General features: G+C 38.0%; 1 protein-coding gene across 1 annotated transcript in view; it reads right to left on the bottom strand.

Annotated features, from left to right (window-relative positions):
- The window catches only part of CAMKMT (calmodulin-lysine N-methyltransferase), a gene marked incomplete at both ends in the record, with an annotated part of 214818 nt that overhangs the window by 195719 nt on the left and 412 nt on the right, over positions 1 to 18687 (bottom strand). Inside the window, 2 exons of the mRNA XM_082277283.1 lie at positions 4597 to 4661; positions 13478 to 13644. Coding sequence (XP_082133409.1) covers positions 4597 to 4661; positions 13478 to 13644 — 232 coding nt within the window. The remainder of the gene's footprint in view (positions 1 to 4596; positions 4662 to 13477; positions 13645 to 18687) is intronic.

The following is an 18687-nucleotide window of genomic DNA, read 5'->3' as shown; positions in this document are numbered from 1 at the left end:
GAAAAATAATTTATTTCTTTGTTTCCCCCTTGATTTGTGCTTCCCCAAAACCTCGATGTTAACTTGAAATTTAAGTAAAAATCCTTCTCTCATGTTATTTTCATGAAAAATATTATATGAAGGGCAAAAATATTCTTCAATTTAGCTGGCTTATTTATTTGGGAAACATATAATAAAACATCCCCAAACAAACAACAAATTTTTCAAAAAAAACTTGTTGCAGAGACTGGGACTCTTAAATGTAAAATTAGCATTAACAAAAACAGTTCTAAAGACGTTGAGCATTTTGTAACAGTAGCTATTTCCAGACACTATGTTTTCATGAAATTAGGCAACATTTTCCACCAATTAAACTATTAAAAAAAAAAAATCAAGAAAAAAGTGAGTATGTAATTCTACTTTTCCTGGATTTCCCATAGATGACCTGTTTTCCTCTATAAACAAAGGCAACAGAATTTAAAACTATCCTGTTTACATCTATTCCAAATGAAAAGCTTAAGTGTTTCTAGGATTCACTTGCCTGCAGGAGCAACAATTTTGGAGTGTGTGCCTGGGTAGCTCTGTAACTGTAGCACCCTCTGCTGCTCTTTTAGTTCTAAAACATACAATTGTACACTTAGCCAAAGAGAAAATAAAATGAATATATGTGTTGAACATGTTGTTTCTTGAAAATGGTTACATTATTAACTAATGCCATGTGCAGTTTACAGGAAAACGTTTTGCTATTACATACAGTATATTTTCAACTTTATACTACTTGAGCATTCTGCAATATCGTGTTTCTGTGGTAACAGGAGATGAAAACATAATAGATGAAAATATGAAAATATTTCTTAAAATATGAAAATACTTCTTAAAATTCTCCTTTACACAGCCTGTAGCTTGCTTAGAGTAGGGGAAAATAGTAAACAGGTTTATATTTTGCCTCCTGATCATTTCACTAAATCTAAATGCTTACATAATCTGCAATGATTACTTCAGGGATTTAGTCATATAAGCACTTCATTTGTAATTGCCTTCTCTCACTTGGAAAGGCAAGGGAAGGAGACACTCTCAAAAGCTCATCCTCGCAGAATTTTCCTTAATTTTTGGGAGATTTCTTCTGCCAGGTTGAGTGTGGCATGTGGTTCTGGGGGCCACCTGATGCTATCCCACAATGGCACCACCAAACCTTCTGCCTGGGAACTGTCCATCAGTTCTTTTAAAGGACTACCTCAGGACTAGAGATGGTGTCAGGTTGTACCCTCTTTTTAACAGATGGCATATTGTTGTCTAAAATGAACAGACTGATCCTTTCCTTCATTCCAGTCCTCTTTTCCCTGACTCCTGTTTATGCACAGAATTAAAGCTGAATGAGGTGCATTTAGCACTGTATCCTGTCTGTGTGTAGAATTCATTTAGAGTTTTCATGTGGAAACCACTCTCCCAGAAAGGATGAGCAGAGAGAAAAAAACTTCCACATTTTTCTGAGAAAGTGAAAACTCGTTGCAACTTGTAGTGTGAATTTTCATTCACAGTGGCAATCCTACAGCATAAATGCATCTCCAGAAATCTTTTAGAAAAAGACAGAATACAAGTGTAGGTATACAAATACAAAGTTTGAACGAGCCATTGTGCAGAGGCAATTTTCAAAGTTAACAGTTGGGACCCTGCAATACACCATTGACAGCTACTGCAGTTGGCTCCACTTCTATCCTGAAATCTTTCTGGTGTAAGGCAGAACTTTTAGAAGCAGTCACAAGTATTCCTCAAAAGCTGCTTATTGATATTTTATATAATGCTGCCAGCTAGTGGCACATCTTGTACTGAGTTGATACCTACTGGGAGTATAGAGACAGTGGTATTACCTGGAGTCTGCTCTACCACTTTTCTTTTGATGGTGTACAGTGATGTGGCTGTCAAAGACCATAAGCACAGAGATCAAAATGTGAAACAGAAAGACCATAGAAACACTCCCTGAAAGAGCTTATTTCAACAAAAAGTACTTACTAGAAGAAACAAAAACTCCCCCCCCAAAACCACACAAACCATGTTATTTGAAACTAACTATTATGTTTGAAAACAAAATACAGTTTTTACAAAAGCCAATCTGTTTAATACAAAGTTATTTCATAATCTAATAATTTCTAGAACAAACACTAATCTTGCTGATAAATATTCAGTATGGCAGCCAAAACAAACACACAGCACGCTGTGACATTTCCCTGTTTTCTGGTAACTCAGTCCAAGTCGTTTAAGTGAAGTTTAGTGGCCAGTAAATAAATGCTGGCTATGCAGTGTGTCCCAAAAGAACACTGAACTTTGTAATTCTTCAGTACATCCCCCTCACAGAGCACACTGCTGTGACAGCACATTCAGTTCTGACTAGCTCCATTAGTATTAGGAGAAATAATACGATACTGTCAAAGATCATTTCAGAAATATCTGGGGTTATTTTTAGAGTAGATTATGATTTGATAATAAAAAGTTCTTGTAGAACACTATAGCAATTGCAAAAAACAGTCAACCTAATTTAAGAAATACAACAGTAGTTACCTCTGGGCGTACAAGGAGGCAACACAACGCCCCCATCATTTCCACAGTGAACTGAACTGAACCACAATGGGTTAACACAAAGAGAGTCAAGAAATACACAGGAAAAGATCAAAGAAAGAGCCAGTTCAAATTAAGGGATAATGGGAGTGTGCAGAAATTCTGTCAGGTATCACCCAAATAGAGCAGTTGGGTCACACACAGTTGGGGGAACTTTACTATAATGATGTGACACACACATAGTTACTCTGGCTTGAATACTGAGAACATTTATTCCATACAGGTGGTACCAAAAGAGTGTGATTATTACACCCCAAGCCAGTACTGCATGCTGCCAGAAGATAATAATTTTACAGTTACCCTAATAGAGTGTAATCTAGAGTGCATAGTAAAACAGGAATAAATCAGTAATATGTAGATCAATACAGACAGACACTTGCAGACAAAGACATTTAAAAATGGGGAAGCAGTGAATCTGGAAATGACTTGGCGAATGCTATATATAATAGCACAGCATGAACCCTCAAAGCAATTCTGAATCCAAAAGGACAAATGTGAATCTTTGTATAAACAGAGAAACAGTGAGAAGAACTACAGAAGTCTTATTACTCCTGTGTTAGCACTGGTGGTGTGCCTGTTAGAGGGTAAGTCTTGTTCTAGCATCTGCAATCAATAAAGAGTAGCTGAAACCCTGTAAAAAGTTAACAGAAGAGCTGACAGCACATCTATCAACAGGAAAGCATAGGAAAACTATAGCAGAGTAAACTATTTGTGTTAACAAGGAAATCTGTGTAGATTGAGCACAATCGCAGTACCCACACAAAGAACAAAGAGCAAGAAATCCTGTTACCATATTACACTGTCCTGATTCATTACCTGAAGCACTTTCAGACACAAACACGCACACACTAAGTATTTTCTCTGCTGTTGAAAATAAATGCTTAAGTTGTTATATAATGAACTAATGTTTATTGAAACATATTGGAATACTAGGACTGGAATTTTGAGATAAAACATGTATCTATCAGAACAGTTTCTATATCTTTGGCTTGATAAGGAAGAGAAAATACGTGCATATTTCTTGAACATCTGGCAAACTTTACCAACTTTATTCTATCAGTTTGCTTGTTCGAAAACAAACCAACCAACATGAAAGATAAGGCACAATAACCAAACGAATTATATGTGTATCTCTAAATGTTAATTATAGAATAGTAATTACTCATCACATCAAAAATGTTTCAATACTTTTGCTCGGCTTTGTTTCCATGGTCTACCACAATTTTATAATTCAATTCCATTAATAGCACAGATAATTTTATTAATAAGTATACTGAAGCAGAGCCATACTGGGTCAGACATTGATGGCCCACTTAGAGCTCATCTTGCCTCAGGTTAATGCAGCCAGTAACTGATGCTTAGACAAGAGTGAAAGATCAGGACAAACATATCATCCTACTGCCCCATTAACTCTCCTAACACCCAGCACTTCCTAAGCCGTAAGTGGTGGCTTTATATTTAATAGCCATAGTGAATTTTTGCTGCACAATTTTTTCCCCTTTGCCTCTTGAATTTATTTCATGTTTTAGGATCCAAACCTGTAGGGTTTAGGATTTAGGATCCAAATTCTGTAGGGAGGAATTTCACAACTTGACTGAGTGCTTTCTTTTGTGTTTCTGTGGTTCAAGTTTGTCCTCTCCAAGCTAGAATTATCCCTGATTGCTACCCATGTTCCTGCATTGCTGTTCCTCACACAGCCACTGATGGCCACTGGCCAACACAAATCAATGGGCTAAACTAATGTTTTGTTCAATCCAGTCCACTTACTCTAATGTTCCCACCACAGCCACAGAACCAAAACTAACCTGCACTGGGAGGACGTAAGGGTGTATCCAACACAAACAGCTGTGCTACATAAATCTGTAGTGCTACGGTACCTCTGACCATAGTAATGGAGCTTCCCAGTGAAAAGGAATGGTTATTGAGGGCTCATACAGACGTGTTTTATATTGGTACAGTTAGACTTCTATCAACAGTACTGTATTTAGATAAACAGTGACTTACAGACATTCCCTGTGTTGTCAAAACTTGTAAGAACGTCTTTAACATTTAAGAGGCCATTGTGAAATCTGGAAGAAAACATAAATAGTGACTTTACTGACACATAAACCATCCCAAAAATCCCCATCTTCAAAAAAGAGATTTACTGTATGCATGCACTTCTCACCAGCCCATTTCACAGTGAAGTAGCAAACAGGTACTACTGTAGCCACCAGGGGGAAAACAAGGGGACAACACCAAAGTCCCAGCACAGAAATCCATGGATCAGGAGGAATGTGTTTCTCATAATCTACTATCAAGAGGAAAACGTTTCCAAGAAGCATCAATTTTTATTTAGTTGTGGAAGCCACATAGATGAAAGGGGGAACTTTGGTAAAGCAATTTCTTTAAAAGAGAAAACCCAAAGAGTATTTTTGAACAGCAGCTGTATGCACATTCCTATTTTCTCCCACAAAATCAAGAACACTTAATTAAATTAATGCGAATGATGAAACTGATTAATGTGTTCAGTGAACTGCATTTTCTTTGGTTTTACATTTGCATAACCCATATGAAATAAACATTCAAAAGTGGGGATAATAAATTCATTACCTAAATTTCATACATCAACTGCAAATTTTAGAATGCAGTGAACAAAACACTGACAGCAGCAGAAAGAATAAGCACCAAAAGTGAATAAAATTTACCTAAGATTTGCCTTTAAATGTGCAGTGACACACACATAAAAAAGCATTTAATCTTGTTTTAAATATTCCAAACTAATCTAAGCCCAAAATGAACAAAATATTAGTCTTACACTTTAGAACAATCAGATTACATAGCTGTTTTGCAAATGCATTGAAGAAAATCTAGAAAGGATTTTAATAATGTTTCAAATGTATCTTATAAGGCTGTTTGGGAACACACTGATTTGAAACACTGAAAAGAAAAAACAATAAATCAAAGAATTTTAGCACCTACAAAATTAGTTCTCATTGTCTCAGCTGTTCTTTCCTGAAGGAAGATTGCTTCAAGAATGGAAAAAAAAAAAATTCAATCTTTTTGCAAGCTAGAAATTGTATATTTATTGTGAAAAACCCACTATTTATAGCTTCTGATAAGCATAAGCATTATATAAAGAAACATTAACATGTTAACTTTTGAGAAGCACCAAGCAGCAACTAGACAAATTCTTAAAAAAATGAAAATCAAATGGAAATCAAGTTAACAAACTGAACTGAGCACATCGGCAGGGACAAATAAATATATGAGAGATATTACAAAAGATTCAACTGGACATTAATGCTCTTCTCCCAGCTACATAAAAACAAACCAAAATTACATTCCTTCTTTGCAGTGGAAGTCTACAAGAATGCTGATGGATCATGTGGATTTTTAATGTACTTCTTTTTTTTGCAAGTTTGTTTTCTATCCAATTGGACAACCAATGCAACAGAGTTAGTGCAAGGGAAGTGACAAGAAAGGAGATAGGATTGGTAGTTCTGCCAACCACAGAGCTGCACTTTAAACTCTCCCCTGCTGACTCCTCAGAACCCTACAAACTCTTTAACTCTGCATGTGTCTGGGGCTGTTGGGGGCTCTCGAACAGCTGTGAATGTCTCATCTCTAATTGAATGTAAGATGGGGGGAGATGCTGAGGAAGTAAAGAAATATTTTAATCTCTGTTGGCATGCAGGATAGTCTTGGGATAACATGTTTTGGTTTCTTCCCCCCAGCCCCCAATTTCTTTATGTACATAGTTCATATCTAAAGGTTATCATGTAACTCTCCAAGTGAAGCAAACAAAGCTAAGGAAGAAAAATTTAATAATTTAATACCAGGAGTTCAACAGAATGAAGAGAGGAAAACAGAAGTGTCCTGGTTTAGAAAATAATACAATTTACATACTTAAGGGTCAAAAGGTAGGCAAACACAAAAAGGAGAAATTATAAAACCACAGCACTGGCCAAAACTGCTTAAAATTTGTGGAAACCAAAAATTGAGGAATTGAGCATAATCTCTTATTGAGAAAGTTTTAGGACTGAGGAAAGCAACATGCCAAGAGCTGATCTACTTGTGAAAGGGAGAGCTCAGGAAAACACATTTCCAAACAGCAATAGCCATGTTTCTCCATTTGGAGATCTGTACTCATGGAGCCTGCAGACAGACTCTGCACCAGCTACTCCCCAACTCTTTTCCATAACAGGCTTTAGTCACAGAATAAAAGTTACATGCACATGTACATACAGGTATTCTCTAACCCCAAATTCTGCCACAAATATTGTGCTACTCAGTCCTGCACCTAAAAAACAGAGCTTCTAGTCTGGGATCCACTGCTCTGCACATACATCCTCAGCAGCTCCGAAACAGCTGCTGCTTCACTGTCCCATCCCATCAGCTGCTCCTCCATCACCAAACCCACAGAAAACTGCCAAGATACATCACATCTGGTTTCCATGAATGCCTGTCACAATCACAGCTTTCCACAGTGCAGCTGACAAACATGTAGAGTCTTAAGTGTCACGTGCACTGAATTATGAAAGTCAAGGAAAGGAATCACAGAAGCTTGGGATTAAACCCCAGCCCTTAAATTCCCATAAATTTCTACAGAGATCTCAAAATACAGAAGAACATTAGTATTTGGTGCTTTAGAACATGTCATGGATGTCATACAGTTCAAAGAACTTCAAAGAAGTTCAAAGCTCTGATGGCTGAGATCAACAAAATACTTCAAATGAGCACAAGTAAGCATCATGGAAAAAGTGAATTTCAGGCTGGCATGGTTAATCTGATTCACTGTGTTCTTATAATAAGTCTTCAAGGTACAATACGCAAAAAATTCTGTGGCTGAGGCAGTGAGTAATAGAAGACAAATCTATGAACAATAAACTAATTCAACTCATGTTTCTCCTGATACAAAGCAAAGCAGAATTCCCTATTCTGGACTACAAATAAATCAACTTTGGATGAAGTCAGAGAGTGAGATCAATCTTTAAATATATCAATGCTCCTTCCTCTCCAATTCAGGTAACACAAGTGGCAGACTTTTACCTGTATATAAAAATAGCTATGGATAGTACAAAAAAAAAAAAAACACCCTTCAGTATGTCCCTATTAAGGTATACTTTTCATAAGCCATAATGAAACAAAAGTAAGTTCCTTCTTTTATTTCATTCTTATACTGAGCGACATAAAATAATACAAGTAAGTACATGCCTGTATACACTTTAAAAACCTACAAAAACTAAGATAGAATACATTTCCATGTAATATTGAAAAGGGAAAAAACCAAACACAACACATCTCCATACACTATTAACCTACACACAAAAGTATATTTGTGAAAAATGCAAGATGGGATAGTGGTAAAATGTTTCTGTTAAGGGTACTTTACAAACAGGCTTGGTGAATATCACCACCAATTGTCACTGTGGTCCACTAAGAACCTCAGAGTTATCTGTAAATGTTGCTATCTGATCAGATGTCCTTTCTGGGCCAGAGTACAGCAAAACAAGTCAAGTTCTCTTTCACTCCAGTTCTAGATCACAGCTTAATACAGCAAGAAACCAAAACAAAGCTTCTTTGACTACAATTCTTTTTACAAATACACACATCTTGGGCAATATGATGGAACAGTCATAGATTGATCAGTGAACAAAAGAATTACGTTGCCAAATCACTTTTCATCTCTCTCCTCCATTTCCAGTTCTTGGGGCCAACCCTTTATGCTGCTAAATTCACACACTGTCTCTTAGCATGAAATAAAAGAAGAAAACCATTTGTCATATCCACATAAATTGTCTATAAGTAGGCAATATTCCTTGAAATCCACTTCATTTTTTTTGATCTCTATCCCTAAAATAAAAAGCCATTAAAAATTCAAAATGTTATTAGCAGAAATATACAAGAGGAATGGCCAATGGAATTCAGTCCTATATCATCTTCTAACACACTACTTGCCACATATAAGTAGTGTCTGTGCATGCCGCTCATTTCTAAACCATAGGTCTAGAATCATCTAATAGTTTCTGTCATATTTTTATCTAAAGGTTCATTCATATTCAGAATAAAGACATGACATCTTGCACAGTACACTTAACGCCTTTTACAAAGATTTAACCCTTCCAGTAAACTGCTGACATTATTCTTTTCAGTTCTGCACTTTAGTATTTGAAACAGCAAATGACTGATCAATGGAAAATATTTTACCACAGAAATAACTTATTTCTTCACTGTTTTCGTAAAATGAGACTACCATTTAAAAGCAAATCCATATCCTGAAATAGAACATTTGAAGATATTGATTGCTCCTTTTCTAACTCAAATAAAAGAATAATGTTCCTGTCTAAAAGGCAGGCACCATCTCCACAACGAGACACTGCATCTTTATGATCTATAATCACTTCATTGCTAAAACTATTAGTACAAAATTCAAAATGAAAACCACATTCCTGACTAAGAATAGAAGGATTTAGAAAGGCAGTATTAAATAAATATTTTTAAATTGCTCTATTTACTTACCATATGTCTTCTATCCCTAAGAAAATACATATTCAGCACATGCATAATATTTTAACATCAAAGTGAAATACTGCCACAGTTAAATAGAACTTGAAAAAAGCCAACAAATACACCTGAAAGTTCTATGAATAAAAACACAGGGGAGATGTGGAAACAGTGGTGCTGTCTATGTTAAGCTGGAGTGCTTGGAGCTCCCCTGGGGATGGACGAGGAGCCAGCTGAGCTTATGGGTCAGGATTAAAGGGAGGGCAGGGACTGCTGACATTATACTGGGGGTTTGCTACAGGAAGACCAAGTAGATGAAGCCTCTACAGACAGAGAGAGGAGCAGCCGTGCATTCACAAGCCCTGGTCTTCATGGGGAGCTTCAAACACCCTAATATCTGCTGGAGGGACAACACACCAGGGCATAAAAATTTCTGGAGGTTCCTGAAATGCTTCTTTTTTCAAGAGGCACCAACAAAGAGAGGTGCTATGCTGGACCCTGTTCTCTCCAACAAGGAGGGGCTGGTGGGAAATGTGAATGTCCAAGGAAGCCTTGGCAGCCATGACCATGAAATGGCGGAGTTTGAGATCCTCGGTGCAGCAAGAAGGGTGCACAACAAGCTTGCTACCCTGGACTTCTGGAGAGCGGACTTTGGCCTCTTGAGGGATCTGTTTGGTAGAACACAATGGGATAAAGTCCTGGAGGGAAGAGGGGCCCAAGAAAGTGGTTAATATCCAAGGATCACCTCTGGAGCAATGCATCCTGACCAAGAGGAAGTCAGACAAGAAAGCCAGGAGGCCTATGTAGATGAACAAGATGCTCCTGGACAAATTCAAACACAAAAAAGAAACCTACAGAGTGTGGAAGCAAAGTCAAGTAGCCCGTGAGGAACACACAGAAATTGTCTGAGAATCCAGGATTCAGGTCAGGAAAGCTAAAGCTCAATTAACATCATCAAGACAAGGATGTAGTGTTGTAGGAACATCAAGTACAATACAAATCCAGATGAGACTACACTAATCAAATGAGGTTTTGGATTCTAACACAAGAAGTATCATTTTGACACACTTTCACTGCTAACAAAACCCCACACCCATCAGACACTCCTTTTGATACCCCAGAGCTACTGTAAAGCAACTTAGTAACTAAACAAAGCTCAAGAGACCACTTTCCACCATGTGTTATGAACCTACATTTTCTTAAGCACACTGGAGATCACTGTTTAACCAGAAGAGTTATGGGAATTTTTTAAATGAGTCAATGATGTTTCACTTCAAGCATCTATTCAAAATGGCACCTGAATTCAGCTTAAAATTTTTAAGCTGAAAACTGTCGTATATTAGGGCTTCTGACTTTCTGCTTTGGAGGATTTGTTATTAAGAATGATGTGAAAAAATAAACTAGCAACAGAAAAACATGGCAGAAGCTCTTCTTTCTGAGATGTGAATCCAGCCTGAGTTTACTTAGAGAAATAGCAAAAACAACAAAATTCAGAAAAGCATGCACATGACTAGTAGTTCCTACAAAAGCTTCTATTTGCCTGACAAACTGGAACCAAGCCCCTCTGGAGCAGTAATTCCAGCTAGGTCATAGCATATCTGAATATACAATTTGATCAGTTTTGATAGCCCTTGAACTGATATAGCTTGACCTTTATACTCTTTGCCAAAAGCCACTAACAACCTTATGAACTTTCTTAAGTATTTAGCCTTGTCAAGATATTAGCTGACAACCCTTTTAACATCGAACATATGCAATGAGCTTTTCCAAGAAGATGTTAATGCACAAGGAAAACTAATGTAGATGGAAATTCAAAAGCACTTTTGTCAAGATTTTAGAGGGGCCATAGCAACATTTTTTTTCCTGATAAAAAGATAGAAAAAGGCTCTCCTATTCATGCATGCTGTTCTGAATGTACCTGACTGAAGTTATTGTTAATAATATGCTCTTGTTAACTTGCTAAAGTTGTTTCTGCTGTTTAATATTGTTATAAATAATATTTTGCCAGTGGACGGAGAAGAAACAAGGGAAGACTGTCAGACATACAGAGAATCCTTAAGTTTCCAACACATGGTCAGTTCTCAAAGATCCAAGAACACTTACTCCAAGATTTCTTATCTTCTAGATATGTAAGTTTCAGCACGAAGAACTGTTGCTCTGTTATGTATGTTAAATGTTATGTTATCCCCTAAATTACCGCTTCTGCAAAACCAGGGAAGAGACTTCATTCAACACGGACTCATGGTAAAGTTGATTTTGTTGCAGTCTATTTACACTTTGTTCCTGGCAAAAAACCACGGTATTTTCTCCTTCCCTTCTTCACCTCCTGCAATATTCTGAAATAATAAGTATACTCTATCTATTGTCACTGCCTCAGACTGGAGAAAACATTTTAATACAGAAGTGTAAGACTAAGCAAGTTCTGATCATTATTCCTAAAATGATCAGTGATTACCATTTTGAGAGGTCACTGAATATCTTTTGGAAAGAAACAAAATGCAGGGAAAACATAAAATAAATATCCCCACCAGAAGACAATGTCCCTATTCTCTTCAATATTCAATTTTTGAAAGGCAGTGTGAGCCTGCTCCAGCAAGAAACGATACATTTCCACTGAAAAAGATTAAAGAAACATAATAAAATAATGCATAAATAAACATGCTTGTTCATAGGCTATAGTTCAGCTGTGTCCTATAATCAGTGAAACTACTATTAGGCAAATAATACCAAATAAAATGTTGGCATAGAAAGTGGTGGAAACAGAAGTACACAACTATCAAATGTCAGAGCAGGATCAGTCTGACATTCCCTTGGCTTTTGTACTACCAGCACAGGTGAACCTTAGCTCATCTCCTACCTTAAAACTCCAGAGCAAGTAAATCAAGTAAGTGACAGTGTTGCAACCCATGGCAGTGAACTAGAGTTCAGTGCTGCACTGTAAGGGACTGCAGCCTTGTTCAGCCCAAATACTCCCTAGACACCTTTTGTTTCCTACCCCCATGTGCCTCTGAAGACCTAGAAACAAGGAATAGGGACACTGCACAAAGGCATTATATAGACTGTCAGTGTTTGAATTAGTCCACAGCAGGACTAATTTACAGGAAATTTACAGGAAAAGTCTATACATGGAAAAACACTGCACCTACTCCTATTAAAAATAGCAGTTTTCCAATGGAAAGGTTTCCTTTTGAACCCTTTTAACATCAATGAGCGTAAGCTTGGAAAATGGAAAATTAAAACTTTATAAAGCTCTAAAGAATTTTGTTCTTGATTTTATATCCAGATGCAAATTTAAAATTATCTGCATGCAGTGTTGTGGGGCTCCTTTAGTATGGCTTGGTTTTTCCTCATTGGTTCATTTTAAAACCTTGCAAAAATTTTGCAGGTTAACAATGGCCACTTGTTTGTGTTAGATACTAATTTCTAAGATTGACCTTAATTTAAAGTCCCAGGTAAACAAAAATGCACTTTTTGATTTGGGCTCTCCAGAACATCTTCCACTGTGCAGAGAATGCAAAATCCTCCACCTTCAGAGAGCTAAGTAGAAGCTGCAGAACAAGTATCAATTCAGGGATTCTTAAGTTACTGTAGCAAACCTGCTGAGGCAAACCAAGTATAGTAGACACATGCATGGAAAACAGAACATGGAAAAGAAGACCAAAGCAAGAGAAAGGAAAAGAAAAACAAAACCAAAATCCCACAAACATAGCAATGAATGGGAGTTCTAAAGAAAGCTACTGAGAATTCACTTTCATTCCTTCAGAGGGTTTTTTGGGGGGTAAGTCAGGTTTCTGCGGGTTTGTTTGTGCATGGACTTTTTTATTGTCAATTTCTTTAATACAAATGACCTGCCCTAATATAAAAAAGATTACTTCATTAAGTATATATTATTTTGTAGGAAGAAGAAATTTTTCTATCCTTTTGTTTTGAAAACCAGCTTCCAAATTATCATTGAGTTTTACAAGATCCACTAAGAAGAAAACCGAATAAAATACAGATCATTACCAAAACCCTTTTAGAATATCATTAATAACATCACGTCATAAATTTTTTTATAAAGACTATAAATAACTCTGTTCAGGTTTTTTTATATCTTATTTACAGCTGAAGAATGTCAAAACAGAAAGCTATTAAAATATAACATAAATGCTCATATTTGCATTATTTTTTAGCTACAAGCATCAGTATTTTCACTCAAGCTCTGCCACTTCAGTAGAATGTACCAGAAAAAAGAGTCAGACAGGCTGCTTACTGTAATAAACAACTAAAAATAACATTTACCAGTTTATTTGTCAACTATGCCCTAGTTAGACAGAACACTGGAAGAATGACTAATGAGTTTTATATCTGAGGCCTATTCAAGATCTTAGAAAGTACTTAAAACTTAAATTATGGTTACCTTAAGGAGACACTGTACTTGGGATAAAAGATGCTTCTATACTGAACCCAGGTCCCAGTTTCCTCTTCTGTATTCTGGTCTTCTATTGAAAAGAGATTGAACGATGCAAACCGTCTTACAGATACTTGTTGGAGATGCACATCTTTCAAGTGCTTTTTCCTCAGAACCTTTGAAATGAAAAACAAATTAAACATTAACAATAAAACTTCCAAGAAAAGAACAAACCCATGCCTATTTAAGTGAAGAGGCAAACCATAATGGCTATGCTATCAGCTAGCAATTATGAATAACCAAGTATGTCCGGCCTGAACAAAATACAGTGGTATTGGTGGTAGGGGTCAAGAGAACAAGTTAGGAATTTTGTCTCAATAACTGTAAAGCAAATGTACTGTGTTTAGAAGTACACAAAGTTGCTTTTTAAACTCACGTTCCAGCAAAGCCATGCAAAAATCAGAGGGGCAAACTGGGTTCTCCCCTGTCCTCTCATTTTACCAAGTTTCACAGCCCAAGCAGTGCCCTCCCTAAGCAATTTCTGTCCCACTCACTGTCCCTATAGAGGGGGGAAAAAGCCCCAACAACAACAACAAGGGTATCTCTTGTAGAATTTAAATGACAAACCCAAAACATGATCTTCAGGTGCCTGAGTGCTGGGTGTTCTCCTGGTACACTGCTGTGTGTTCCTTCCTAGCCTACAAGTCTTCTGCTACACACTTGCAGAGATGCTGCCAAAGTTGCCCAAGTCAAGAAAATTGCTACCTGGCCCAGGCCTCAGACTTTGAGACGCCACAACTGTGAATTCCCCAGGCTCCCATAAGGGGACTGACACATGAGCCAGACTTCAGGCGAGCCCCAAAACACTCTGACAGCACCAACTTCAGTGCTAAGAGACTGAAGAATTCAAGACAGAGACAGAATGTCGTTTGCATTTTGTAAATGATTAAAACACATGTTCAGGAAAGCGAAAGCCTGGGCTCTCTGTCCTGCATAGTCTGCTCCACTCAACCATCTTCAGGGAGTGAGGCGTCAACCCCTCTGTGCAGGAAAACCCAGCACTCATCTGGTTTGAGCTGTGCCATTGCTCAGATGACTGCCAGCATTTCCATGCCAGACAAAAAGACTTATTCCTTAGGGCAGTGATGTGGAAGGAGAGGTGTCCTGGATTTAACTTCTTTCTCCTAACACTGGAGAGAATACATAAATAATTGCCATTGCATTTTTAAAATTAAGGTGCATATGCAGTCCCCAGTGATGGATTCAAAAAAACCATAGCAGAAAATAAACTCATCACTATAAATTGATAGAGGTACAAGGAATAGCTCCATTGACTAGGACAGCACTGCAATTTACAAGTTTTTGCCAACTAGAGATAAATCAAATGAGAAACAGCTCTCCAGAATTATGAAACTTGAAATAGAAGCTTTACATACAGGATGTGTACAAAAAAAATCACGGGTCAGTGATTTTTTTTGCTGTATCCAACCTGTGTTGACATGCTTTAACTGAAAATGCACTCACATTTAACAGCCTTGCAATTTGGGCCCATGACCTATTATTTTGTAGGATATTTGGAAGTACTACATATGTGAGCAGAACAATTGTATTTGCTACACTGTTGGTTTCTTACAGCAGGTCTGAGGCATCAGACTTACTGCTTTTGGAGCTATTTTCATCAGCAGGTCTCAGCATATGAAAGGCACAGGCATTTTCCATAAAGTTTTAGAAATGTCTGGGTGCTGTCCACACTATTTTCATAACACGTGAGAAAAATACACACATGAAAGAAAACACAAAAAAAAACAGAGCAGGAGAACAAAATTAAAAGACCGGCAAAATTAAGACCTTCATGTAATAGCTGTGTGCCTGAAAACAAAATGGACTATCTTGACAACTAAAGAAAAGCAGCAAGACCTAATTTTCAGAAAAGTGTGTTGTCTGGGGACTTCTTTAAAGCAATAGCAAGCCATTACTAACAGGAAAAAAAAAAATCCAGCAGTGGCAACACTTCTCTATTTTCAGTTTTTGTTGCACAGAGACATCTTATAGCCCCTCTGTAAAATTCATGTTCTGAATTAGCAGAAAATCTCATGAGCATTTGAATACTCAAAAGAACATTTCTCCCACAGCCTCAAACAAAAATCAAGTGGTCTGAGATCTGAAAATTACAACAGCAGGTCAAATCTTTTAAAACCCTAAGTATAACTGAGAAAACAGCACAAAGGGAGAGTATGTTACATTATTTATATCTAAATCTGTATTTTTTACATAAGGATCAAAGGGTTTTTTTTCCTCAAGTCTGCTCCAAAAAGGATCACAGTTGTGTTAAACAAGCTACAAAGATATGTTGCTGCTATAGAATCCACTGATATCCACTGATAAAAACAAAAGGTGACAAACCTATCTTAACTCATCACCAAACAGTCTCCTACAAAGATTCTGGTAAAATATTATCACAGATCTCAATTATAACACCCTTGGTATTTAGTCACAGTATTAGGATCATGTTTAGGACTCCTTATAAAACCTAAAACTGGTTGATATCTCTTAAAAAAAACCTCATCAAAAAAGAATATCCTGCAAACAACATGGAGAAAGGCAGTCACCTGAAATCCCCTGTATCTAACTGTGTATATCCTTGTGTTAGGCCTAGTTGCACTAAGAGGCAAATTCCATAACAGCTCATGGTCCACAAACCTCTGCCAGTTCTCTGGAGTGACTGCAACATGGTATTTTGTACATGCAAGAAAGTTTCTACACAAGCATAATCTTTAACTGCACTCTAAATATCATCCATAGGACTATAGTATTTATTTTTACAAATAATTTATTTACCAAATTGTTTTATCCAACTGTAAACAATTTACAAACTCAAGACTAACAAAAACATGGAAAAAGATCTGGAGCATGGGCACCCTTCACAGAGAGAGGTGCAGGAACAGAGGAAAAATTGTTTTAGAAGTGCTTCTGTTCAGGAAAAAAAAAATGTCATTGGCCTGTCCTCACTTTAGCTTTTATCTTTCAGTTCTGGAAGTTAAAGTACATTATCAGGTGAGCAAGATACTCTCAGGCACGTGGTGTGACTCTTGGGGATGGTCCTGTGCAGGGCCAGGAGCTGAACTTGATGATCCTTGCAGGTCCTTTCCTGCTCAGCATAATCTGTGATTCTGGGACTTGTGTGAGAAGAGCAAGATGAAGTTAACAGGCAGGATAAACATATAAAGCTTATATAGATTCCATGAAACTTTCAATAGGGAGCAAACGTGCATATAGGGTGGAACCTAATGCATGCCTATTTCTCTAACTTCCCTGCTGAAAACCATGGACTGGGTAATACCATCAGCCACAGAGACTGGCAGAGCTCAAAACATAGCCTTAGAGAATTTACTCCAGCCATTTACAAATGCACAGTAAATGGGTAACTTCCCTCAGCATTTTTTCAAATGCAGAAAATACTTTTCTTGATTCTGACAGGCTAAGTTTAAAAATATTGCCAAACTTCAAACTCAGTACATACATAAAACATTTCATTGATAAAGAACACACAGGTAATTATGCAAACCCCTGATTCTTTATGCTAGCTTCATAGGATACCTCATAAAAGGGCTTTTTTTTCTTAATTAAATCAGCGAGCATGCACTCAAGCATCCTTACCATAGTAAATCAATTTGTGTGTGCATTGAATGAAAGCAAATTCAATACATAAACACACCACAGAACTGATTTCATGTAAGGCGTTATTATAAGCAGTATGAAAAGCACTTTTAAAAGCACTGTAAGAAATGCTTTGACAGTGCTCCTTTAAAAATGGATTTAAAGGGAGCTTGATACCTTCTTCCAATCCATAGATAGATCTGAGCACATACTTCAGATGTACCAGTAAGATTAAATTGATCCTTGCTCATTGTACCATACAAAAATCAACAGAAAAGCTGAAGAACATGGAAAAACCAAGGGAATCTGTAGAGGAAAAGGTCACAGATACATGTAGTTTGAGAAAGAAACAGAAGCCTTCTCCCCAAATACCTACACACACTCTTCCACAACCCCATTCTATTGTTATGAAAACAATATGATTTTAGGAGACAGGAATATGCCGAAGGCAGTATATGTTGAGAAGCAGTAACAGCTAGCATAGCCACAGAGTGCAGCTTACACAGTCTGCTAGAACAGAAACCTACAAAGACAAACCTGATATTCCTACCCGTAACTTTGACATTTCCTGCTTTGGAAACAAAAGTTGGTCTTGTTGAACAGGAACCGCAAATTTAGAAACCAGAAAGTGGAATATTGACATCCTCAGGCCTCCCACTCTGTGACCCAGCTGCAGCCAGGTGCCCCTTCCAACCCAGCTGCCACCACAGACCCAGCGCCACCTCTCCACCCTCTCAGGGACAGCTGTCCATAGGCAGCTCCAGATGTCCATCTGCACAGAACCAAACACTCAAGCTAGGGCTGTAAATTTCACATCCCATAACAATAACAATGAAACAGACTAGGGTTTTTAAACCTTTATGCCTGCGCTCATCTGGAGAGGAATCCTTTCCAACCTCGCACTGCTCCAAAAGGGTGTAAAACAGCGTGGAAGGCTGCAGCTGAGAAGCTGCTGTTCACCAGAGTACAGGTGTCACTGCTTGCCCCTTCTTCCTCCTCACCCTCCTCCAGGCACAGCCCCTCAGCAAAATGCAGTTTTCATGCCAGGTGAGCAGGGTCTTGCCCCAGGTCCCCATGAAAGGCAGTCTGGGGGGCAGGGAGCAAAGGGTAAGAATGAGGTAGCAGCTACGACAACCAGCCCCACCAGCATCGATGGAAGGTGTCAAACTATGGCCTGAAAATCCCAAAGTGCCCTCAGGCTGTGGGGTGCCAATAAGATGCTGGTCCTCCTCCCTTAACACAGGCCACAGGCAGTTTTGGGGATCTACTGAAGGCACACTTTAGAATCACAAAATCATAGAATAAGCCAAGTTGGAAGGAACCCACCAGGACCACCGAGTCCAACTCCTGGCCTTGCACAGGACACTGCAAGAGTCACACCATGTGCCTGAGAGCATTGTCTAAAGGCTCCTGAATTCTGTCAGGCTGGTGCTGTGAGCACTTCCCCGGGGAGCCTGTTCCAGTGCCCAAACACCCTCTGGACATTTTTCTAATGTCCAACCTAAACCTCCCCTGACACTACTTCAGACCATTCCCTCAAGTTCTGTCACCGGTCACGACAG

This window comes from Coloeus monedula (genome assembly GCF_965178545.1).
Source record: "Coloeus monedula genome assembly, chromosome: 2".
Classification (NCBI taxonomy): domain Eukaryota; kingdom Metazoa; phylum Chordata; class Aves; order Passeriformes; family Corvidae; genus Coloeus; species Coloeus monedula.
This window is presented reverse-complemented; position numbering and strand designations above follow the sequence as displayed.